The sequence below is a fragment of the Vanacampus margaritifer genome, chromosome 20 (genome assembly GCF_051991255.1).
Source record: "Vanacampus margaritifer isolate UIUO_Vmar chromosome 20, RoL_Vmar_1.0, whole genome shotgun sequence".
NCBI classification, from domain to species: Eukaryota; Metazoa; Chordata; class Actinopteri; order Syngnathiformes; family Syngnathidae; genus Vanacampus; species Vanacampus margaritifer.
Window position 1 is genome coordinate 10504896 of NC_135451.1, and position 26832 is coordinate 10531727.

A 26832-nucleotide genomic window follows, 5' to 3' on the forward strand; every position below is an offset into this window, starting at 1 on the left:
TGGATGGATGGTTGTATAGCTGGACCGATGGCTGGAAAGATGGATGAATGGATGACGGATGGGTGGATGGATGGAAGGAAGAATGATGGATGGATGATTGACAGATGGGTGGATGATGAATGGATGGTTGGATGGCTGGACCGATGGCTGGAAAGATGAATGTATGGATGATGGATGGATGGATGGATGGATGGATGGATGATTGACAGATGGCTGGATGATGAATGGATGGTCAGATGGCTGGAATAATGGATGGATGGATGGAAGGAAGGAAGAATGATGGTTAGATGGATGATTGCCAGATGGATGGATGATGAATGGATGGTTGGATGGCTGGACGGATGGTTGGAAAGATGGTTGAATGGATTAATGGATGGATGGGTTGTTGGATGGATTCCGTCTGACACTTGTTTCTCTTCCCCCCAGATCTTGGACTCTCAGGACTTTGAGGAGTTCCCAGCCACGTCTCCCGAATCTCGAGAACTGCAGGACTCCCCTTTGATCGACACCAGCCAGAACCAGCGCTCCTCCTCTGGACTGGACATCTTAGGGCAGCATTTGGAGCTTGAAATCAGATTGGAAACCGGAGGTGCGACTATTTCTGAGCCAGCAGTAGACTTCGGTTTAGGCAACGGCGCAGGATCAGGTTCACCTTCTGGGATGAGCTCAAGCTCAAGAAGAACAGGGTTGGAATTTAGTTCCGGGTTGTGTACCGACGTCGGTGGTGAGCAAACGGCTGCGACGGGACTATTTTCCCAGGATTCCAAAACCCAAAGGAGGTTGTCCCTCCAAGAGTCACATACGCCTCAGGACTCACGGACACCGCAAAGACACAGCTCGGACCCAGGGGGGAGCTAAGGAAGAACCGAAGGTTCGACAGTGAGAGGGAATGCGGAAGATGTATCCTACTGGCTCCATTTCAAACTTTGGAACCAAAAACCGGTTCAGTCTCAACCCAGAGGGTCAAATCATGTTTTTGCCTCGTCCACGTTTCTTCCCGTTCCGCATGAAGAGCTTTTCAAAAGGACAACCATGATTGAAACTCCCTAAAAAGATCACTTTACTCTCAAAATGACTGCAATCCTACAAGAGTATCCCTTTACTGCTGAATCCAGTCTTGGACGACTTATCGAGGACACGTAAAGACAAAAAAAAAAAGACCGAATAATAACGAAACAAGTAGCCATCATGTCTTGCACTGAAACAATGATTCTTATGTGTCAGTGGCGCTTCCAAGAACTCACAAACCGGTTTGGTCCAAATGTAGTGTTAGCTGGCCTAACGGTTCCTCGCCCCCCCCGACGTCCCGCGCCGACAGGTGGAGAAAAAAACGCTCCGCCCCCTGATTTCCCCAAGAGCACACTTTGACTGGCTGGCTGGTTTTGCACCTCAGGGGTGGGAACTGGTGGGTTCAAAAAAAAAGCCATGATTTTTTTCTTGACGAGCATATCAGCTGCCCTACCAGAACCAATGTCAACATTTTCCCACGAACCCCTCAGCATGCCGAGTCATGAAAATTGGCGGAACCAAACATGTTCACAAACCCGGTTTTTAAACTTGATAAGCTTTTTTTGAGTTGTGGCAGAAGAGTCGACGTCCGCAGTGGGTTTTCGTTTATCATTGTTGAATTTGCTACCTCAGATTTCACTGGTCCATTTTTTTTTTTCACCTCAAGCACCCAGAATGCTTATAAATTGTACATAGCAGTCCTGAGCTACGGAAATAAGACAGTTTACGACCAGACGAATGCGCCATTCTTTTATGTACAGTACAATATGCAAACACTGGCAAGAAGAGATGAGTGAGTGCACTTTATGTTTTATTCCTTTTTGTGTGTGCGCGTGTTTTCATTTTTGTTTTTTCAGTACGTCAGCTTCGCCCACTGTTGATGGACGCTGTTCTCACTTTTTAAGGTACATTTTCAGAATTAGAGCTTTGCTTTTCGTGTAAAATCCCTTTAATATGAAGTTTCAAAATAAGGTCATCTGAGTCTGCCCGAGACTTTTTAATCCTTCGGCGTAATGTTTTTTCCGAATTTGTATTCTTACCTAAAACATAATCCTCGGGAGTATGACGATGCTCGGACACACAGGGTGACCGTAACATATGGAGGGAAATATGGTGCAAAAGTAACTTGTATCTGTAAAAAAAATTAATAAATTGTAATTGTAGTAAAAAAAAAAAATTGTACCTATAGAAAAAATATATACATTTGTATCTGTAAAAGTTGTGATTTGTACCTGTAAAATAAAACCTGTAAAGATTTTTTTAACTGTAAAAAAAAAAAATTACCTGTAGAAATAAAATAAAAAATATAAATTTGTATCTGTAAAAGTCGTGATTTGTACCTGTAAAAAAATATACCCGTGTAGAAAAATTTAAGAAATTGCACCAGTAGAAAAAAATGTGTACCTGTAGAAAAAAATAATCAAAATTTGTATTTGTAAAAGTCGTGTTTAACTGTTAAAAACTGTACCTGTGTAAAAAAAAAATACCTGTAAAAAAAATTTACTGTAAAAAAAATTGCACCAGCAGAAAAAAAATCTAAATTTGTATTTGTGAAAGTCGTGATTTTTACCTGTAATATTTTTTTTTACCTGTAAAAAAGAAATACATGTAAAAAAAAAAATGTACCTGTAAAAATCATGATTTTTACCTGTAAAATAAGAAGTTGCACCTGTAGAAAAAAAAGTGTTAATTTGTATCTGCTGCTGTCCAGTCACGTGACTGTTGCGCCAAATATCTCGCTAAAGATGGCGCAAAACTGATTTGTGCTTGTTGAGAAGGGGGCGGGCGCTGGAGGATTTGGGGCGGGGCTGAAGCTCAACCTCATTGGTTCAGCGGACGACAGTGGGTTGATCTCAATGATGTCACATTTTTGTCATTAATATGCATAAGGTCCGAAATTTCAGACAGAGTAGCAACATTCTGAAAGAAGAGGACGTCCAGGGTGTGAAATTTCTGCTTGTGAGATATTTGGTTCAAAGGTCACGTGACTGGACAGCAACAGAAAAAACATTTGTGACTCCTAGTGGTGACTTCTTTGACTACAAGTTGTCATTTTTATAGGTATAAATCACGACTTTTATAGATACAATTGTTTTTTTCTACACGCACATTTTTTTTTTACAGTTTTTTTTTACAGGTACAAATTACAACTTTTACAGGTGCAATATTTTTTTTTGCAGTTACAATTTTTTACTTTTACAGGTATTTTTTTAACACGTACAAATCACGACTTTCACAGATACAAATTAATATTTTTTTCTACAGGTTCTTTTTTTTTTTTTTTTTTTACTACAACCACAATTTTTTTTTTTTTTACAGGTACATCACTTTTGCACCATATTTACCTCCATATAACGCTGCTTCTTTAATGAAGTCAAAAAAAGAAATGTAATGTATATATACAAATGTGATCATATGCAGTATGATTCATTTTTATAGTTGCAAAGCGCAAACTATACAAGGTATCCCAAAAATCGTTTCATTTCAGGTATCATTTGAACAGACGTGAGGCCATCAGCGTTTGGCAGCTTAAGCTTTGCAGCTTTTTAAAAAAACAAATTATAAGCAAGCCTCGCTAAATAACATTAGACAAGCTTTTCAAAATTTCAAAATTGCCTGCCAGACGTTTTTCTGTCCCTGACTGCGGTTCAGTGCAAATATGAGAAGCTTTGTGGTCATAGTACAATTCGTTAAATTCAGAGGTGTCAGGTGTGAAAGATTAGGATGCTCCACAACATGAATGGCTAACTGGAAAATGGCAAAGTGATGCTGATGAGTTAGTTAGCAGTCGGAGGGGAAAGAAAAACTTATTTGCCGAGTAGCAATTTTGCAATCGGTGAGCAACGGGCAAAAGTTTTATGCTTACAAAAACTGCAGTCATCAAATCAAATGTTGACGGTCTGCTTAATGAGACCCAGACCGAAATCTAAAAAAAAAAAAATGGAAGAGTATAGTGACTTTTGGGACACCCTTCACATTATTTGAACTCCTCATTGATTGATTGACTTCTGACCAACTAGTACTCTGCACCATCTTAGATTGTAAACGTTTATAGCTTTAATGTTACCAAAAAAGACAATAATTCATAAATATATTTTAAAATGTCAAATATCGGGCCTGAACTGGGGCTACGCAGATTTCGGACATTCTGCCGGTATATAATCATGGTGGGGTTTGATTTCCTATAGGGTGGAGAAAATAAGAAATCACAACAAACACGACAGTCTAACAACATAACTGAAAGACTTTTGTAGTACTAAAACCGTGTATAATATACCGTATTTATATACCGTACATAATATTCCGTATATTATATAGTATATAATATACCATATATGTATATTATATACCGTATACTATATAATATACGGTATATAATTTACCGTATCGTATATGTATATTATATACCACATATAATAGATATAGTACATAATATAACACTGATAATAATAATAATAATAGGGACACAACACTTTTTTAGCATCAATTCACCACAATAATTTATTTATTTTTTTTAATCAAGATTTATAAGCCCTCCTCCATGCGACTTTTCTAATTGTCTTCCCTGAAATTTTGTGCATGAAGTCATCGCGCAACAGGAATCTTAGTGCAATAGTCCTTTAAACCGATTTGTAGCAGCCGCAACACTTCCGTTCATGTTTTTTAGCACTTTATAGATGAATCCGTGCAAATGTTTAATAGACACTCAGGAATGTGTCCTTTGGTTCATTTTTTTTCCCGCGCCCGATAAACACACGAGCGGACATCGGGTCAACATTTTGCCGTGTCACAACCTTAGACTTCAATTCTGGCGTACTTCCCCTTTAAGGCGGCGTTTGGAAGATTGTATCTCGCTGCTTGCTGGTCGGAGATCATTTATGTATTTATTTTTGTCTGTGTATTATTTAATGATTTGTAAATGTCTAATCGTGTTTCTTCCAGATGTTCGTGTTTTTTTTTTTTTTTGTTCCGTGAGGTCATTTAGTCGATACTCAGGCAAGCCCAAAATGAATACGTTATTGATGATTAAGCTCCCATACTAAGAGATTATTACACTGTATTGTGAGTTTGTCCTCATTAGTGTCCGTAATTGGAATATATAATTGGTGGGTGATGTGACAAAACGAGGATGGATGACATTTTTTGCTCTACTTCATGTGATTCAAAACTTTTGAAGAACGCAAATAGAAACACAAAATGGTCAGACTTTAAATGAAGTCAGTGAGGAAAGTAAACCGATTTTTAATCCACTTTAATTATCCACATTTTCAAGGTTCACAATTTCCCTTAAGTGATTACCAAAATTTGCCTGTGCAGATTACAAAAGATTTTTTTTTTTTTTTATTCCAAGAATAAAACTGGTTGATATCATCACAATGGAACAATAGAGGATTTTTTTAGTGTGGCCCAAATAGTTCCCTTTTTCAGATATTATAGCTCGGAAATTGTATAAATTACAATTAAAGGTGAAATCAACTAAAAAATGTTCTTTACAATAATATTTTACTAGTCGAAACACTCTATTCTGATTAATACTGCGTTTGTGGAATATTAATAAAGAAGTAAAATCCACCTGTTTTTAACCATCTCAGGGGCGGCCATTTTGTCACTTGCCGTCGACATTACACGTGCTCAGGGCTCAACTAACGACCAATCACGGCTCACCTGTTTTCTCAGTTGGGTCATGTGATGTCCGCAGGCTGAACCGTGATTGGTCGTTAGCTGAGCCCTCATTTTTAGTGGCCAGCAAGTGACAAAATGGCCGCCCCACTGACACGGATAAAAACGTATGGATTTTTGCTGCTTCATTCAGATAATATTAATGAAAAGGTCGCGTCATTTGAGTGGCTTTGATGCTGCTTTTCATTTCATGATGTGCAATTTGCCTACACGCGTTCAAAAGATGCACAGAAATGTTTTGTTATATTCCAAATCATTTCTATGTACAGTTATGTATTGTGTGTCAGTGAGGCTTGCAACTAATAACTTAAACTGTACTTTTATTTTTTTTATTATTATTTTTTTTACATTAGTTTGGCTCTCCTTGCCATCTCATGTACTGTAGCGAGTGTATTTTTTTTTTTTTTGTTTGCTTGTTTTGAGTACAATAAGTCACCTAGTGGCCTGAACTGTAACTTCACATTCAAGAACTATGACCTCAAATGTAGAATGTGGTTGTTATCTTATTTGACCTTGTAAAGCATAATATTCAACGCTAGAGAATACATGATGTAATGCATACTGCATCTTAAACCGCTATGGGGTACAATTTTGAAAAAGAAGAATTGCACCAAAATGGGAAGTGTTATTAGTGCATGAGATGGGAAGGTGTTGAAATGAAGGATGATTAGGAGTCCACAAAAAAAAAAAAAATCGCTTGCTAGCTCTTCCATACTTTTGAGCATTTTCCAGCTCTATTCAACTTTTTTTTTATATGAGTTCCAACAGACTCGTATTTGTAGATATTTCGGAGCACTCGAGGTTTACACAAAAACTGGATCGACTCGCGTCACTCTTGGTCTGTACATACCGACTTGTACTTCTTGTAAAGCTATCAAAAACTTTGGCACTCGTATAGCCAGCACTATGCAGAAACGGAAACATTTCTTTGGCATGCTTTGAAATGCAGAACACTATAGAGGATATTGTGAAAAAAAAAAGTCATTTCTTATGAGAAAACGTGCCCGCCCTATTTAAAAAAAAAAAAAAAAAAAAAAAAAAAAGTGGGTAAAGCAGAAGACGACCAAGCGAAAGACTTTGAAGATCGTGCACATTTTTTCTTGCATGCTGCACTGAAAATCTTGAAGAAATGAGACGACTTCTGCTGTCATGCTTGCAAAACTGTATTTAAAGCGGATCCCGGGAATCTTCCAAATGACGGGAGAGTCATATTTATATTATACAATACGCAGGTTATGGGGAGGAGAAAAGGGATCCCGACTACTGTATTTGCAACTGCTGTCATGGAGTGATGCATGTGTGGCCGTCCTGGACGGAAAAGTGTCTCCCAAGTTTAAGGCACACTTGATTTAGGACGGCCCGTAATAGGAAGCTAAATGAAGTGCGCCTTAATTAATCGCAAACCCTCTTCGAACCCAGTTAAAGGCTTAAACTCTTGGAATGTCTATTGTTAACACACCTGAGTGCAGTTTTCCACACATATGCTGTATGCTGTGTTTTCCCATAGAATTCCATTGAAACTTTAAAGAGTTGTGTGATGTTCAGGAAAAACAACAACAACAACAACTTTATAATCTGTTTCTGATTGCAGTCCCGATATTGAATTCAACTATCGAGTCACTTATGGAGAAGTTCATTTTTATTTCATATCATATTTTGAGGGGGGAAATGGTGCAGCTCCAGGTTCTGATTGTGTGATAGCATTATCAACGGTTGAAGTTTATAAAATTTCAAAAATATGTATTTCAATAAACAGCTTTGAAAACAACATTGTTGAGTTTGTGCGGAATAATTATTCAGATTTATAAATGATAACAATTACATCAATTTTGGAGGAAAACATCCATTTTATGTATTGTAATTTTTTTATTGTACTTATTATAGCATTTTATTCTCCACACTTTTTTTCCGTGGCATAATTTAATATTTAATATCAACTTTTTTTTTTTACCCCCCATTCATTTTCATTGAAAATTTTGATGTGCAAAAACTCCTTCATATTACATTCGATTTACACCGTTCAAATTTCAACTTGCTTCAAAAATTCACGCCTTCCTGGAAATATATCGTCTGATTTCACAATACTTGCAGTATTGGTGCAATTTAACGTTAAACATAAACTTTCCCCCATTCATTTTCAATGAAACTGGCATTGAACGTCCTACTTTCCACGCCCACTTCTGAAACTAATTAGTGGCGCGTTTGGTGAAGCACTGTCCAGTTATCAAGAAGTCACAGGTTCGAATCCCTCCTCCGCCTGTAGATTGTAAATGTTTCCATGGCCATTATTTTTTTAATTGTGTCTTTTAACTACAACTATAAATATTTAATTTTCACATAATTTATCTTTCAATTTCCTTCATAAGCATCAAGCTTAGCATTCGGCTATTAGCATTCAGCTTCCAGCATTCCCGCACAATTTCTGCAGAAATTACGCTTAGTCTAGTTATTATTATTTTGCTTTAAAAAAAAAAAGTTTCATAGTTCTTTCTACATGTGTCTAAATGAAAATGACAATATAAAAAAATGATCCAATATAAAAACAATGCCACAGTATTGTCTTTATTATATTGGCCAAAAGTCAATTATAACCCTCAATGATCATGTTAACTATGTCTGACTGAATGTCTATCATCATCATCTTTCGTCTCCAAACACGAGCACAAAACATCTTCTTTTCGACTGACACATCACACATACTACAGTAACCGAGAATAAGACTAAAATGTAATCAAACATCACACATTTAAGCCATGTTTTGTCAAGAAACACAAATAGAAGCGCTTCCTCGTGCGGGGTTGACTACACGATGACGTCACTAACTGATTAACAAGGAAGAGCTAATGAGGTCACACGTCAAGATACCTTTTGCCAACAACGAGTCTTCGCCATTTCGGTCACAAGGGGTCACTATAGTTCAACTTGTCATATGAGACATAGGAGCCTCCTCTACTGCTAATCCCCTTCACTCAATTTATTTATTTATATCCAAGAGAAAATCGTGTTAAAATAAAACAGCCGAATGGATTTCAAAATGGGATTATGCCTTCACCCTTTAGCCGCAGTGACATTTGGGGTGTTGCTTGCCCCGTTGCCCGGATCCTCTGCCTGCTATCCCGGCGACCGTAAAAGGAGTCGAACTTTTCCATTGAAAGCGCCATGTGTCTGTCAAAAGTCCATTTGTTGACGACGAGGAATCTGCTCAGCGTTTGATTGGTCCAACGCTTTGTCATGTGCACAAAAAGATTAATTTGATTGGCTACAAAACAAGTCACTCAAATTCCAAGGATACGATTGGCTGCGAGGCTCTACATGGGCGAGCAGGTTCGTCTGCGGCCAGGGCAGTGCTTTCTCCAGTGGGCGGACTGTGGCGGTGACAGCGACGCTCGGAGTCTCCCGACAAACTGCCAAAAAGCAGACAACAAACGGTGAGTCAAGATGAAATATGACTGTTTTGCTGTGTCTGCGTTATGAAAAAATGCGCAGGGTTAGCGTTACGTATAAAGTTTGTCGGTGGGTCGCTGGAGTCGGTAGCAGTGACACGACGGTGATTTTTGGATGAGTGAGCTCACATTACGGTGTGTGCAGGAGAATGGTGCGTTCAGGTGCTGGTCGGAAAGCTGTACTTTCTGTTTGAGTGCGCAGTTGGAATGTCCGCGCCCTTGCTGGTAATTAGAAGCTGCACACGCTTTATATTCTCGTCTGTCAGACTGTCTCTACTCCCCGTCAACACAAACTCGACACTTCACATGCATTTGCATAACTGGCAAGTGGATCAAGTACATGCGATGTTGAGGAGCTAGTGTGGCGGCGAGCTTCCAAGCAAGTTACGCAAGCGAGTTGGAAGTGTCATGCGGTCACTGGTAGATCATTCGTTTGTTGTCTCCGGGAACAGTTGGTTAAATGTGAAGTTTTTTTGTTTTTGTTTTTACTAGTCCACCCCAAAAAACCTTATTGTCTCATAGTTTTCGTCTTACTGCCGTTTTCGTCGTTCAAACCACTTCCAACTTCTCCATTCATTCACTACATTCAAGTCATCCGATTTTCCACACTCATAAGACTATGTTTTCCCCTCAACGACACATTCAAGTTAATGAGATATTCAACAAAGTCAAATCGTCATCTTTACATTTTAGTCTCATTCAGAACAGTCCACTCGATTTTATCCAACTCAGGTGGCGGCCATTTTCCTGCCATCACAGTTGCTCTCGTAACGACCAATCGCAGCGCACCTGTTTTCTGAAGTGGAGCCGTGATTGGTTGTCACCTGAGTGATGTCATTTTCAGTCGACAGCAAGTGACAAAAGGCCCGCTGATATGGATAAAATTGGTGGATTTTGCTGATTAATTCGTAGTCCACAAGTGCAATATTAATCAGAATGCTGTTTGGACTAATGGCGGCTTATACAATATATTGTAAAAAAAATAAAATAAAATTAGGGAAGACTTAAATTTAAAAAAAGATTTTAAGCGGTTCACCTCTCTCACGATATCTTGGAAAGTACAAAATCACCATATTAATTGATTTTGTACACATTTCCAACTCCAAGTTCCCTATTTTAGTAGACGAGCGTCAGTGTGCTTGGCGTAATTATTATTATTATTTTTTTAAAGACAGAAAGTAGACTGTTCAGTGTAAAAGCAGGAGCATCTTCATTCTCGTGCTGAGGCAAGGTCTAGTTTAGCATATTTGAGTTTGGAGTTGGGCATTCCTGCCGCGCCCCCCTGCACATTGTGAAATATGGTCACAAAAAGTAGACTCGCCAAAAGAAGGTCTAAGTGGTGGTGGAGTTCTTCAACATTCACTTGCAATTTGTACAGGAATTGCACTCTGTAGTTCCAACCTGTCTTGGAGCATGTTTTCAAGAAGTTGGCTCATTTGGGTAACTTTTATATAGATTAACTCATGGGATCATGATTTACAAATGAGGCGATTTGATTGAATCGGATCCAGATTACTCGTCAATCCTCCACTGTCGGTGTCAGATTACAGAGTTGGGAATCGGAGGTGGGACTGATCTAAAGTCCTGAACCCCGTAAAATGGTCTAAAAACGTTCACGCTTCGCCCGCAGACCCCAAAATTCTGAGGTGCCGATGACTCTGAAAATGATCAAAAAGTTCATTACAGCTTTTCCAGTCAAATTAGTTTATGGATATTAACATTATGTATCTAAAATGGAAGACATGCAAGCTCTCTATTTTTTCCAATGTGGCTATTAGTTTTCTCTTTTGTAGTTTGTGATTTAAGTTTTTCTTTGTTGTGACATAAAAAAAAAAATCAGATTAAAGGAAAACTTTTTTTATTAGTTTTTTTTTTTTTACCCAAAAAATGTTTTATTTGAAAATTCTGAGTGCACAAATGCATAAACCTAAATGTCTAAAAATAGAGAGTAGGCACTCAGGAATACTTTTAAAAGTAGGCTTGAAAAAAAAAAAGATTTCTTTGATTGATTCAATGACTTTGTTTTTCCAGTCAGTTTATTGACTTTAGATTGGATTACTAATGGGTATCGCCGACTCTAATATGCATTATTCATAATTTATGTGTTTTTACCAATTCACAAACCCTGGTAATGGCTTTGTTGCTTCCCACGTTATGACCAGCTGTGAACATATTTCCGAACAACTTATTTTGTTACGTGTAAAACAGCGCTTCCAAACACTACGGGGAATTTGAATATCAAAGTGGATCAAAGAACAGACCTTCCAGCATTCCACCATTTTTTTTGTTTAACTCATTCACTGCCATTGACAGCTATAGACGTCAACATTTTATTTGAACCGTTTCTATTAGTTTAACTTTTTTTTCCCACTTTTGTTAACCAAAGTATGAAAACCTAGGGGGGGGGGGGGATTTTTACATTTAGAACAGATATCAAATTTGTGATTATTCGTGAGTTAACTAGTGAAAGTCATGCAATTAATTACAATTTAAAAAAAAAATAATCGCCTGACGACCCTAATTTTTAACAATCTTTTCTTCTTTTTTTTTATCGCGTCAGGTGATTATTTTTTTAATTGTAATTAATCGCATGACTTCAATAATTAAGTCATGATTAATTACAAATGATATATCTGTTCAAAATGTACAATTTTTTTTTAGGTTTTTATATCCTCTCTAAAAATGTAACTAATATAAATAGTTTAAATGAACTTTTTACGTCTATAGCCGTCAATGGCAGTGAATGAGTTAAGAAAGCATTTCACCATTTAAGTCAATTTACATGTGGAAAGAAAAAAGTACTAGTTTCGCCACCATTCTAATGAAATCTGTAATCGTCCATTGAAAATAGGATTTGGGTTTTTACAGCGCATTATCTCAAAGGCAGCTCAAAACACAGATGTGTCTGACCGTGTCGCGCTGCGTGTGTGTGTTTAATATTTGCAAACAACCCGGCGTGTGTGTTGAAGATGAATGTTTGAACTCTGAGATTGCGTGACAGCGGCAGATTGACTGAATGAAATGATGGAGGGATGGACGGCCAAGAGGAGTGGGATGTTGTTGCCTGTAATCCGCAGTCACAACAACAGCAGCAGCAGCAGCAGCTGGAACCGAGTGTCAGCAACCGGGCTTGGCCGCTGTTATCTGCCCTGCCGGGTTTGGTACGAGAGCTGGGGTCACTTGGCAATCAGGGGCATGGAAAGGTTGATGGAGGGACTCAATTTGATGGCGCGTCATCTTCACGCGTTTCGAGTGGAAATTCAAGAGTTGTATCGGTTGAGTTCAGAACTAGAACTGGAGCTCCCAAATTAACGGCTATTAGGTTAGCTTGCGGGCTAACCTAATAGCCGTTGGTTAGCGGCTATTTGGGAGTTATCCCAGGGTTAGCGTGTGGGTGAACAGTTAGCCGGCGAGCTCACAGCTCGCGGTTTAGCAGCTATTTGGGAGTTTGCATACAGGTGAATGGTTAGCCTGCGAGCTAACAGTTAGCTCGCAAATTAGCGGCTATTAGCCTGCGAGCTAACAGTTAGCTCACAAATTAGCGGCTATTAGCCCACAAGCTAACCGGCTAGGTTGCAAATTAACGGCTATTCGGTTAGCTCACGGGCTAACTTAATAGCCGTTTTTTTTTGCGGTTATTTGGGAGTTATCCCGGGGTTAGCGTGGTGAACGGTTAGCCCGAGAGCTCACAGCTCGCAAATTAGCAGCTATTTGGGGGTTGGCGTGTGGGTGAATGGTTATCCCGCGAGCTAACCGGCTAGGTTGCAAATTAACAGTTATTAGGTTAGCTCACGGGCTAACTTAATAGCCGTTTTTTTAGCGGTTATTTGAGAGTTATCCCGGGGTTAGCGTGTGGGTGAACGGTTAGCCCGAGAGCTCACAGCTCGCAAATTAGCAGCTATTTGGGGGTTGGCGTGCGGGTGAATGGTTAGCCCGCGAGCTAACTGGCTAGGTTGCAAATTAACGGCTATTAGGTTAGCTCACGGGCTAACTTAATAGCCGTTTTTTTAGCGGTTATTTGGGAGTTATCCCGGCGTTCGCGTGTGGGTGAACGGTTAGCCCGCGAATTAGCGGCGATATGGGAGTTGGTGTGCGGAAGCCACATTATAGTTGGTGCAAAAGCTGATGGCAAACAAAAAACCTTTAACATGTTGCAAATCACAAAAGCCGTTTTATAAACATGTCCTTGAAGGCATTTAAGCAGTCAAGTGCTGGAGTTTTTATTATTATTTTATGATTAAAAATTTTGACACCAACTTTCGGTTATCGGCCGATAATCTGTATCTGCCCTGAAAAAAACATATCGGTGTATCTCTAATTTATTTTAGTGCTAAAGTAAGAGAGCCCATACTTTATTCTCTTGGCTAAACAGGATATAAGTTCTTGCCAAATAAGTACGCCGGTATTTTCATGTTTCTGCTTTGTGTTTGTTTTGGAATGAGTCTGACCTCGGGGTGTGTGTGTGTGTGTGTCTCGTTTGCGCTGCGATGCATTCCGGTGCAATGTGTTAAGCCCGGCCAAGCAACAATAGGGCATAGTTCCCAAAGAGATACTGTGTGTAAATGTGTTGAGCTGAAACCATTGTGGTCATACAGGCAATTCATTCATCACGGCGTGTCCCTTTCCAAGGGGAGGGAGGAGACAATCGGGAGGGGAGGGGCTGGACAAGTCTACCTGTCAGTATGGTTCTCTTCCATTTGTTTGGAATTTGGAAAATTCACATGAAACAAAATGACATTTTGTTCATGGACAGCAATGGCGCCATAAATAACAATAGAACGTTTGTGGAATGCAAGTTAAGCAACAAACTCCACCTATTTGTATCCACCTCAGGGGGCACTTGCTGTGGACTGAAAGTGACATCGCTGTTGCTCAGGGCTCAACTGACCAATCATGGCTCACCTGTTTTCCGAAGCTGGGCCGTGATTGGTCATTACATAAGCTCTGAGCAACGGTGATGTCATTTTCAGTTGACGGCAAGTGGCAAAATGGCCGCCCCTTGAGGTGGATTAAAAATTAGGGATGGACCGATTATCGGCGCCGACATTCAGCATTTTGACAAATATCGGCATCGGCCATTTTGAAGAATCATATGGCCGATGATAGATCCATTTATTTTTAAAAGTGTTAACTTTTTATTTTTATTTTTTTAATTTTCAGAGATGCTGCTGACCCTGTGAACTCTCTACATCTTCTGTTTATGTTTGAAACTAAAACTAAGAGAAGTAAAAAATTTAATCCTTCAGATATTTTGTAATATTTTATTTACTGTAGAAAACAATTGTTTAAGTTTTTATTTAATTTTTGAAAACATGCTTACCCGGAAGAGATGAGATCCCGGAACTTTTTGTTAGATTTTTAAAACAAAGATGTCTAAGATTTTTTTTTTTTTCCAAATTTTTTTACGAACCCTAAAAGTTATTGAAATGAAAATTCCCAAAAAATAAAGAGCTGGAGTTTGTATTTTTTCAAATTTCAATGTCAATATTTTCCCTTATAGTGAAAATGAATATCGGCTCCAAATATCGGTTATCGGCGTCCTTGACTACTAATCGGTCTATCTCTAATAAAAATAGGTGGATTTTTGATTTTTAATTCAGATTAAACAATATTAATCTGAATGCTGTGTCGTGTGTAGTGTGGTGCTAATTGGTTGCTCTAAGCTATCTTGTAACTTTTTCAAACATATTACACTAGTTGTGCAGTTTCGTCACGTTTTGAATTCAATCTCTCAAAGATGGACACACTTTGCATTATTAATCTGCATAATATAGGATATTGAATTATGTATGCTTAATGTACATTTAGAATAGGCATGTTGTTCAATTATGTATGTTAGTGGTGTATTCTTGTACTTTTATTTTTTAACTTTGTAAAACGTTCTGCACTTCTATTTCTAGGATTCACCTTAAATAATTATGATCATAATTTCTTGATGCTGCCTTATGGTCGGAATCACCACATTGAAGTCACGTACTGTATTTATCCCACCAAGTGTTCTCCCCGTGCATGTCATTCAACTATTTTGGTCCGTGTCAAATCATCCTAATTGATTGGATTTGCATCTGGAAGAGAAAAATGGTGTCTCGGTGAAAATGAATGTCACCTGATCAGGCCCACATTTTTGGTATAACAGTTCAAAAATGCTTGGAAAATATTTGCCAAATAGAATCAGTTTAAAATGACCTTGGTCATACGAGTTGAATTATTCCACATGAAACTTATCCACAACCCGACTAATTGCATTTACCACAAGTCCCTGTTTGACTTTTTATTGAACCTTCGATGTCGTTGTCCTCAAGAGATTAAGTCATTAATTTTGGATTCTGTGCTTTTCAGAAGCTTTAACATCACACACACTTTATCCTCGATTATATAACAAGCTTCCAAAGGTGTGTGTGTTCTGTGTGCGTGTTCTATTTCACTTGCTGGGAGAAAAAAAAAAATCCACATGTGGGGACGTGGGGAGGGGTGGGGTAAAGTAACAATGACCTAAAATCCATAAATATTGTAAAAAAAAAATAAAAAATCATCCAGCAATTTTTATTTTAAATAATCATTTAAAAAAAAAAAAAGACAAAAAACAGGTTTAGCGCAATGCCTGAACAGGGACAGTAGAAATTGCACACCTGCATATGATATGATGTCTTCTGAGACTAATTACAACACAAGTCTGTCTTCCGTCCTCGGGGGAACGGCGCCACGCCCAGCGTTGGATAACAAGCCAGAGGCCTACGGGCGCGGCGGCCTTTGTCTGCTTCGTTGATGCTCTTTTCGTTGTAAGTTTCATCACTTGTTGCCAGTGTCAGCTTGGTTGTGCATGTTGTCTTATGAATCCAATTATTTTGTAGTATTATCGAAAAGTAGGAAACGTTGTATAAAAGTGTGGAATTGTTAGTCGATGATGCATAGTGAGACATTTATTCAGGGTTTTTCCTGCGTACAAAATTCAGAGGCGGCCACCTCCAGCCTGAGCCACTGCAGTTGCATCACGGAGGCGCTATATCAAGGATGTCCAACATACGGCCCGCAAAGGGATTTAATCCGGCCCGTGAGAGTCCGTCCCCTTCCCCCCTCCCCCCCAAAAAAAAAAAACGTTTTTTTTTTTTTTAAGAAAAAAATTACGGTTAAAATTAATTGTAATTAATCGCATGACTTCAATAGTTAACTCACGTTTAATCACACATTTTATATCTGTATTTCAAAAAAAAAAATAATCGAGGTTTTCATACTCAGAAAATTGTTAAACTAATAGAAATATAGTATAAATGAATTTGACGGCTATAGCCGTCAATGGCAGTGAATGAGTTAAAAAAAAAAAAAAAAAAAAAAAAAGTTGCTTTGGATGCTGATTTGGCCACACATTTATTTAACGCAACGCTATATCATCAACCAGAATTGACATGAGTTTCAAGGTTGACAAGCTTGATCTGATTTCACGTACTGTTCGATGCGGGCATGTTTGCAAACAACAACAAAAAAAATCTACAGATATATGCGCTAAAGTACTACAATCGTAGTCACCTCATTCAAAAATGTACCTTCCATACAATTTGTGTGCATGGATGCGTGTTGACAAAGCTGCGATTGTGAGCCACGCTGACGAGCCCACACGGAATGTTACTGATAGCATCGAACCCGGAATTAGCGTGATGGCAGCTGGACACACGGATGGACACTTTTTTTTTTTTTTTTTTTTTAGTGAGTAGGTCTTAATGGGATGACGTTGTGATTTTCATGGCACGAGAAGGTATCACATGACCGTCTCTTCTTTCTTTCCCCGCCCCCCCCCCCCCCCCCATCTGCATTCATGATCCAAGTGAGCAAGGTTCAGGCTGCATGTGCGACCGGGAAAAGCGCAATTCTCAGGATTCCTATCTAATTCTCGGCATCGGAAGCACAAGGATTCAGTCAAGAAGTAACAGCAGCACTCATTTCCCTCCATTTAAATAATGTCCTCAAAGGTTGAACTAAAAACCAGCACAGGCGGGGTTGCTTTTGTACGAAGATGTGCTTCTGAGAGTGTGTGCGGGGGGGAGTTAAGAGAGAGCGAAAGGAAAAGCCCTTCGTCAGCTGTTTCTGAACACAAGGACGGAAGCATGAAGAGAAACACAATCAAACGTTTTTCGATTCCTTCTGACCTCGTGTGTTTACAAGCCCGCCTCTAAAAAGTGACCCCTCGGTCTGCAAGTTGGCGCCTTCTGTCCAGAGATTCCATTGACAAAGTCAAGCAAATGAACGGGCGGGGAAAAAAAAACGTTTTTTTAAAAAAAAAAATACACCTAATATGCAAATTTTTGATTTAGTAGGGATGCACGATAATACCGGTGGCCGATTTTAATTATCGCAGTTTTGCGTTGCATTTTTTTAAAGTTTTGGCAAACTCAAAATGAGTTTCTGCTTGTCTTTGAAGCAGAGATATCAATAAAGTTCTGCTTCATGGCGCGTTACACAATGTTTAAATGTATTTGTACTTATGGTAGGACTACAAAAGTATATTTGTATTCAAAGTTAATTTTGCAAACCATTATCGGCTTACTTCGGTATCGGTGGAAAATAGCATTCTCGTGCATCCCTAAAAAGGTAGTAAAACAGTGTTCCCTCATTTTCTGTTGGATTCCAAAAAATACCTGCAATCCATGAACGCCACAAAGTAGTTTTATGTAGCTTTATTTTTTACATTTATTATAAATGTTTTAAGGCTTTAAAACCCCTCGCATTTCTCATTCTCAATGCTCAAACCTTCATAATTTTTTATAAAATAGGTGCATTACTGTTAAAAAAAAAAAGATTCAAAAATCCACGAAAAGTGAACCGCATTATAGCGAGGGAACGCTGTATCACCATTCACCACTAGATGGAAGACATCTCTTAATTGCACTTAGTCGGTCCTAACATGAGTGACGTCATTTTGTTTTTGTTTTGCGTTATTTGTAGGGATGTGAATTGTCTAGTACCTGGCGATTCGATTCCGATTATCCCGATACAAATCTACAAATTAATCTTTGCAAATTTCTTACTCAAATTTGGAAAGTACTAATCAGTAAACTTGTACATGTACACTGTAAGATTTGTATGAAAATGTGTTTATTTGTTTGAAACTTCCGGCTTACAACTGTGAGTATTTAACAAACGGGTTGCAATTGGTTTCCTATTTGAACCGCACTGAAATAAAATATTAAGGCTTAATGTTCCATTGTTGTAACATTCTTCCATGCTTAATGTGTAAATCCTAACCCTAAGTAAGATGTTTTGTTGAATATTTCCATAAAAAAAATATTATTATTATTATTATATTGCCGAATCGATTTTATTTTTTTAACACCACTAGTTATTTTTAATGGTATGCAGGACAAGTATAGTACCTCCATTAAAATTAACATTTTGAGGGGTTTTATTTTGGTGAAAAAATGTACAAAATAAGTTCTTGATGTTGTTTTTACGCGAGAGCCCTTTGCACATGAAAAAAATGGGAGCCAAACAAGTATGTTATTTTTATTTTTTTTTAACAGTAGTTCATACTAACACACTTTAGTATAGCATTCCAATCCATAAGTTTCAAGTTCGACGCTTCTTGTCTAACCATCGTTGACATCATAAACCACGTAGCAGTGACGTCGTCCTATTACCGCAGCGCTGTGGCTACGCTAGCGCTCATAATTATAGGTTCGAACTGCAGTAATGCTGGGATATTAAAAACAGGCTGCCCTGTATTTATTTTGCAGACATGGGCCTCAACTGTGCAGCACTTCCTTAAAGAAACAGTTACTGAAACTGAAGCATGTAGTTTCAGGTTGCACTATTAATTTTTATTTATTTCTGTGGGGATCGCAATAGTTGACTGCTGTGTTGTGTACTCTCGTCAACTTTTGTTTTTGTTGTGATATAACCAATCAATACTTTCTATAAAGCATATTCCGAAAATGACATTCTTTGCTAGCCAATTTATTTTAAATTACTATCCATGAGGGGTGGGAATCTTTGAATGTCTCCCGATTTTGATTCCGATTCTTGGGTCTGCGATTCGACTCAGAATTGAGTTTCAATTAAGACAGATTTATTTATTTATTTTTGTTCAAAATGATTTGATTGACACTGATTTTTGCTTCAATCTATAGTAGATGTGCAAGGAATTGTAATGATCTACTCGAGTCTGACTCGCTAATGCTAATTAGCGCGCTACTCACGGCACTTTTATCACTCAAAAGAATGACTCCACGCTGAAAAAAAAACTAACTTTTATTGGAATAACTTGGTCGTGACTTTTTCCTTCTACTCTCTTCTACAACTTAACAGTGTATTAGACCGCGTGGAACCACACTGCCCCTCAGTGGCCAAACTGGGTGCAACATGAACAGCGCTCTAAAGGCAGACACAGACAAAGGCAAGACAGTATCAAATAATTTAAATAAAATCGATTTTGGGACATTTAAAATCAATTCTGAATCGTACTAAATGAGAATCGATTTTTTTGGGCCACACCCCTACTATCCATTATCCAACACGATTACCAGAGGGGGGTCATAAATATTCCTTTGTTGTTACTTTACCTCTCACTAGGGATACATCGGTTTTCGGTGCCTCCTTGTAATCCAGCACGTGGGAAGTATCGCAAAAAACATTAGCAATAGCATTAGCGGCTAACGTGACGAAGCGAAATCTTAATGACAAGCTCCTGCCATGTCTGTTACACTCTAAAACGTTACAAGATAGGGAAAAAAAATCGGAGATTTAATCTAAAATTTATATTGGCCTACTAAAGAAAGCTATCATAAAATGTTTTTTTTATTTCAATCAAGTTCATTAACGTCTGCTGTAAGACAAGCTAATCGTGTCTTTACTTACAAGCGTTGGCAGAGAGACGATCTGATTGGCAAACTGTCAGGTTATTAAAATCGTTATCTTTTAATTTCTGTGTGCTTGTTGTGGTGCATTTCTGTTTACATACAATAGTGATGTGGCGGGAAGCAGATTAAAAAGCAGCTTAACCTTCACCTCTGCTTTTTTTGGCAGCCGGTAAACGCGCTCTCTCTCTCTCTCTCTCTCCCGTGAACTCAAACGAGCCGAACCACACACACAACTGCACATGAGTAATCCACAAACGCATGCGCAAACACACACACGCACATTTTTTTTTTTTCGTAGCAGACAACACAATGGAAAGTGCCTTTTTCATTCATTTCCTTCCTTTGCTGAATCCAGATTGTTTCCGAGTGGCCACACCAAAAGCTGTGAGCAGGATGTGGTAACCCCCCCAAAAAAACAAAAAAACATTCACGAAAAATAAAGGAACTATTTATACTGGATCGAATATTAAAGAGTTACCCTAAACATACGTAGGTACAAAAAAAAAAAAACCTAACACACTCAGATGATGTTAAAAATGGTAACTAGGGCAGTTTCTGACTCGTATGGTCTTTGTGGTGGAGGCAGTTTTGAGCGGTCTTCCTGCGACACACCCTGATGCAGTGGGTGCGGGGTAAGGGGGGGGGGGGGTGGCTGTCGAGTAGCTAGCTCATACACCGGTATTCAAACATGTCTCATTTGCTCACCCAAATCGTATGCATTTAATATCTCGGCGTATAACTGCAAGCCTTGTTTTTATTATTTAGCCTTTAGTCACGTTTCATATTTTCTGAGTAAGGCACGGCTATGTCTGTCTGGGTTTGGCTCAGCCACTGAAGGCCAAAAGGAATTTAAAGCATCTAATGGTAAAATAAACATGTAGTATGTGAGTAATCCAGCAGATGGGGCTGCAGTGTTGTTTTTAAGGTTTAGCCATCTTGTTATGACACTTTTTTGGGTGAAAAACAATACAAGACTCTTTTTTTATTTTTTATTGAAGATATTTGGGTTTTGGCTGATACAACGTGAATATCCTAACCATCGTTACAGTGCAGACAGTTTCAAGCCACACTCGCATGGGCTGCAAAGATGGTTTTGGATTTTGGCAGCAGATGTGCTCCCTCGCTTTTGCCCCCGGAGCAACAACTTGACCCGCACCCTGCTTTGAATGACAATGAGTGTCGCGTTTCAGCAAAGGTAGCTTGTACGAGGTTAACCTGAGAGTCATCACATGTGGAGAGGCACGTGAGGAAGACGGACGGGCAGGATGGTGACGAGATAAATACGGACAGGAGCTGAGCAGAAGAGTAAGGCGGGCCAGCTGGCACCGTAGATAATCTGGCATTCTACCCGGAAGTTGACACAAAGTGACTCGGCAAATACGAACTATCGAGCTGGACAATATTTGAGACGGAATCAAACTTTCAGTCTTAATTACCTGAAGACACAGTGGATATAAGTCTTAACAATCAATGAAATGATTAATTGAAGTGTGAGGTCCATGGCAGAAAAATTTATGTTAGCGCCACCTACAGGGATTGGCACATGAGAATTCTTATTTGCATCCATCGATCACATTTCTGTGTAACTCATTCCTAAACATTATGGCTGGGAATCTCTCAGGGCTACAATTCAATTACTGATTATCGATGCATCTCAAATGATGCCACTTGAATTGACGCACCCTAAGACTCCATTAGTTCTGCCATCTCTACCAAACATGATCCTCCCAAGCAAGTGATTATCATGAAAACAAATCAAGTCAGCGCATAAACATCCTCACTCTCCTGTTGCACAGAAAGTGTCCATTTTTTGGCTTGTTGCTTTTTATTAATATCAAATATAAAGCGTATGAAAAAAATCACTGAGTGAGCTGAAATTGCACCTAATTGTCCAAAACATGTTAAAGTTCAGAATGGCACAGTCCAAATTTTCTAAATTTATTATTGTCATTATTATATGTGGGCTGACTTTTTTTATAGTACACATGAGTAATAATGTCCAAATTTTGGCCCATTGACTTCCATTATAAATCATAATTTTTCATGTTTTTTGATGCACTGTACACCTGATGTGTTATAGTGCATTTCCCGCGATTACCCAATTTATCCCTTCACTGGGGCATCAACTAAACATAGAATTTTTTTTGGGGGGGGACTTTAGAGTCATAAAAGCCATAATAAACCAGATGGCGCTAGAGAGCTAATTATCATTTTTGATATATGAGACAGTTATTTGTGCTCTGAGGACAATATTGCTTTTATTGTCCATAGAGGGCATGAAAAACAAATAAATACATAAAAACTATATATGTATGGATAGGTCTGACGCCACTGAACATTTTGAGTGGTCGCAAGTTCAGAATTTACTTAGATATGTCACTTCCAATAGTGAGCCAAATTTTGGCTCATTTTACTTATGTGTCGTAAAAAAAAATTACCTTACAAGGGTTTGCAAATATTCATATTGGACATATTTGTCTCTTCTATCTCCAGCCATGGCGGAGTTAGACTTGAGTCTGAGCGACGCTCTGGTGGACAGCGCTCCGCAGCAGGGTCCAGAAAGCCGGGTGGAGAGAGATTTTGTGGCCCAGTTGGAGTCGGAGACCTTCGACGATCAAATCGGGGAGACTGTAGGCAAGACGGACTACATCCCACTGCTGGACAACGATGATGCCAGTGCAGGTGAGTCAACCTGTCTTGCATGAAGGGTGAAAATTTGATTTGTTAGAGAGACCAAGCGTACATTTACAGTGAACGAATGTATTTGTACGTGCCAATTGCCATAGTTTAGCTAACGGTAGTCTAGTCCATTCTCTAGCAAATGGGCTAGCTAGTCTAACTGATGGTAGTCTAGTCCATACTAGTCTATCTCAGAGGTTCTCAAGTACCCCTATCCAGCCTGTTTTCAATATCTCCCACAGCCAACACAGGTGTTTAAAACTATCAGCTAATCAGCAAGCTCTGCATGAAGGCTGATAGCGATCCTCAGCTGTGTTAGCTGGGAGAGACATAGAAAACAGGCTGGATAGGGGTATTCGAGGAGCGGAGGTTGAGAACCAGTGGTCTAGCTAATTGGCTAGCCACTCTAGCTAATTGTAATATAGTCCATAGTCGAGCAAATGGGCTAGCTAGTCTATCTGGTGGTAGTCCAGTCCATAGGCTAGCTAAGGGACTAGCCAGTCTAACTAATGGTAGTTTAGTCCATAGTTAAGCTAATGGGTTTACTAGTCCATAGTCAAGCTAGTGGGCTAGCTAGTCTAGTCAATAGTCTAGCTAGCTAATGGGCTAGCTAGTCTGGCTAATGGAGTAGCATGAATGTTATGGTAATTAATTATAAACCTTAAAAAAAAAAAAAGACTTGTGTCATTACATACACAGTACCTCAACTGTAAAAAGGGAAACAAACAACAAACATAATTTTCATCAAAATTGGCCATCACTACTCAACAAGGCTTTGGTTTATTAATTTAGCATTTTTATTTATTTTTTGTCAGTATTCATAGGTAAGTCTTTGAAACTTACAATTACAGTGGTTTGGGCCATGTTCCATATTATCCATTTTGCGTTCCATTTTTCATCTTCATTCACTCCTTCGACTGCACAATTGCATGTGAATGTTTAGCTAGCTAGTTAGCTGCGTCTTGGATGCCACATTGGGCACCGTAGATGAGTTTTAATGTCATCTGGTAATCAATTTTCCTGAAAAGTGAGCCTCATCTGTTTCCTTTAAAACCCCTGAGCATGCCTAAGCATGATATTTATTTTTGCTTTATGTAATACTGTATGAACCGCAGATGCCCTTAAATGACGGATGGTATCAGGCACTGCTGGACCCTGGCTGCCATTTTGCATCTGCTTGGATGTCATTCAGCCACTGGGCGCGGATCGTCGAAAGATAAACACACTAGCGACCACCGCTTTGAGTAGATGAGCTTGCTGGGGAAATTTGGATACGATAAAGTTGTGAGCAATTACCATCCAGATGGTCATGTGTTGAGTTTTGACCCTGGAAATTTAATATGCTAATAAAAAAATAAAAAACATTGACATTTGATACAATTTGCATTTAATAGGGAATGTTTTGATTGGTGTAGCCATGGCTTTTTGTTGCTACTTTCTCTTTTCTAGTCGGGTGGTTCAAGCCAGGGATACATTGATATGCTATATTTGAATGGTTCCTGTGGTGTTAGTTATCCCCCTAACAAAATATTAATGTATTAATTTCATTCTATTTTAATTCACTATCATGTGTTGGAAATTGATATAAAGTTAGTCGGCCATCTTTTTTTTTTTTCCAAAAACGTGGGTCAATCCAACTTGTCTTTTTCCAAATAGTGTTACTGAAAATGGTGCAGATTGTGCACACGTAGATAGTATTACCTTTTTAATTATGAGTTGCAATTAAATCTGAATAGATGTCGATAACAAGTTATGGAATAAACAAAGCGACAGCTAAACCGGCGATGACTCAGCTCTCAGGGATGTTGTGGCTCCTCAGACGCCGAGGTCAGACACTCAGACGATGTGCGGAGGGGAGGGTCCAGGCGCACTGGTCGGTGACAGCTCGCTACGGGACAGGCTGTGGGTGGCGTTGCCAGTGATCAGCTCTGGCACGCTTTGTACATTTGGACAAACGCAGACATGCTGACGCGCAGTGCCAAACAGCAGGGTGGGAGTCTGCTTGTTGTTGTCGTCCTCTGTCTGCAGGCAACGTGGATGTTGAAAGAGCACTTTTCTTTTTTGGACGCACCACTACAAACGTTCATGTTTATTCATAAGCACTCATAGCATCTTGTATGTATGAATGCCGCATGCATTTATTTATACATGGTGACAAATAGCCCTTGTGTGTTTCTGTGTGTTCGTGCATGGGTTTAATTTACTTCACAATATGTGTCATAGATATGTTGACCGTGTGAGCATGGCCCATTTTCCTCAAATGCTCAACACGGTGTGAAATGGGATACACTTTTAACACTCGTGTATAGTATCGTCATGGTGTATTGTTGCCTCACAATCCGGTGGGGCCGATTCAGATTTTCGATTCACAATGGTCCGGTTCGAGTCACAGTTTTTCATTCAGTTAAGGATTTCACGCAGTACCAATTTTTTTGTGTGTGTATATATATATAATTATTATTTGTTATTATTTATTTATATATACAGTATATATAGATAATTATTATGTGTTTTTATTATTTATTTATATATATATATATATAAAATTATTGTTTTTATTATATATATATATATATATATATATATATATATATATATATATATATATATATATATATATATATATATATATATATATATATATATATATATATATATATATATATATAAAAAATTATTGTGTTTTTATTATTTATTTATATATTATTATATATTGCTGTTTCGCAACTTTTTTTGCCCAATTTTCCAATACAGTAGCCAAGTATTGCACTTTTTTTTTTTTTTTTATCATTGAAGGTTTGAACATTGCAAGTGTTTAAATACATAATAAATATACAAAATCAAACTGACTGCTCCACAGATTTTTCCTTTCGCGGGTATTCTTTGGAACATAACTCCAGAGATAAACGAGGGAAAACTGCATATATCTTTTTATATATTATTAAATTTTTATTCTATTAAAAAAAAATTAAATATCAAAGCGATTCTGAATTGTTTTAATGTGCAATAAATCAGGTCGGTTGCAATGTAACTTCCTATGAACAGTACATTTTAAGAAGACTGCAAGATACAAAAAAAAAAAAAGATTAAGGCTTCTATTAATCTAACTTCTGTTTTCACTTTAAGTAAATTTTTCTCAATTCCCCTAAAAACATTTCATTCTTTAGAAAAAAATAAAAGGGGACAGAAAGAAGTGAAACTTGTGGTATCTGCCGCTGATCAAAAAAGAAAAGAAAATAGACGTAATAATAATAAACACAAAATAAATGACATTCAGCAGTCAAGAAGCTATTATGGTATCAAACGAAATGATTCAAGAGCATTGCCTTGTGCTATATATATTTTTCCAGTAATTGAGCTTTTATACATTTTTTTTAAAGACATGAATGGACTGATATAGATAATAATAGATTATTATTTTATTTTTTTTAACCCAGCCATACAATCCAACTCAATCTGCTGGCTCACTATTTGTTTTTAAGATGCTCACGAAAGCTTTACTTGGGTATGTAATTACACACTTGATTATTTAACCAGCACTCCAGAGACCCAACTATTTGTTTACACACGACAAAAAGTCAGCTCCCCATATGTCCCATATATTTTTCTTCATTTTATTGCCTCGTAATCTGCTCTACCGACTCACCAGTGTTGACGTTAGTCGCAGAATCTCGCGACACCTGCCTCTCGTTTACATTGATGCCCTACTTAATGTGGTATTTTGTCCCGCGGCATGTTTAACTGGTTCAGAGTTGTACGTACGTGAAAGATGTGCAGAAGCGCAGTGACCCGGCAGCGTCTCACATTCCTGCATCCGGCACGAGGTACCAGCCAATGTGATGTTCCTTGTCTGCCTTTGACTGCTCCGTGTGGTATTAATAGCACGCGTACTGTAATGAGGTGCGGTTTAATGAGACTTGTGCTTTCGGGGTCAGTCATATTTCAAATTTTTGAAATCTGTACTATGGTGGGATTATTTGTATCTTTTTTCAAATCGTCCAGCCACTGGCAGTGCGATGGATAGTAATAATGTTTGCTTGTTTCTGTGCTTCCGTGTACTGTATTGTGTATTTGTGCACACACAGGCGCAGCATTGGAAAATGGAGAACAGCAAGCTCAGGGCGTGCAAAAGCCTGGTAAGAGCGATCTCACTATTCCCTCCGCCGCCAAAGTTA

The 26832-nt window shown here is 38.5% G+C and overlaps 2 protein-coding genes across 9 annotated transcripts in view; both read left to right on the forward strand.

Annotated features, from left to right (window-relative positions):
* kcnh2b (potassium voltage-gated channel, subfamily H (eag-related), member 2b) overlaps positions 1 to 7437 on the forward strand; it is a 169605-nt gene extending 162168 nt beyond the window's left edge. For both annotated transcript variants that reach the window (XM_077554229.1, XM_077554230.1), the window contains one exon: positions 427 to 7437. In XM_077554229.1, the coding sequence (XP_077410355.1) occupies positions 427 to 858 (432 nt within the window). In that variant the 3' untranslated portion in view covers positions 859 to 7437. The remainder of the gene's footprint in view (positions 1 to 426) is intronic.
* A 1567-nt stretch (positions 7438 to 9004) lies between these two features.
* LOC144040240 (uncharacterized) overlaps positions 9005 to 26832 on the forward strand; it is a 61770-nt gene continuing 43942 nt past the window's right edge. For 6 of the 7 annotated variants that reach the window (XM_077554261.1, XM_077554262.1, XM_077554265.1 and 3 more), the window contains exons 1-3: positions 9005 to 9116; positions 22472 to 22660; positions 26743 to 26793. In XM_077554261.1, the coding sequence (XP_077410387.1) occupies positions 22474 to 22660; positions 26743 to 26793 (238 nt within the window). In that variant the 5' untranslated portion in view covers positions 9005 to 9116; positions 22472 to 22473. The remainder of the gene's footprint in view (positions 9117 to 22471; positions 22661 to 26742; positions 26794 to 26832) is intronic. The other variant, XM_077554263.1, reaches the window with a different exon arrangement.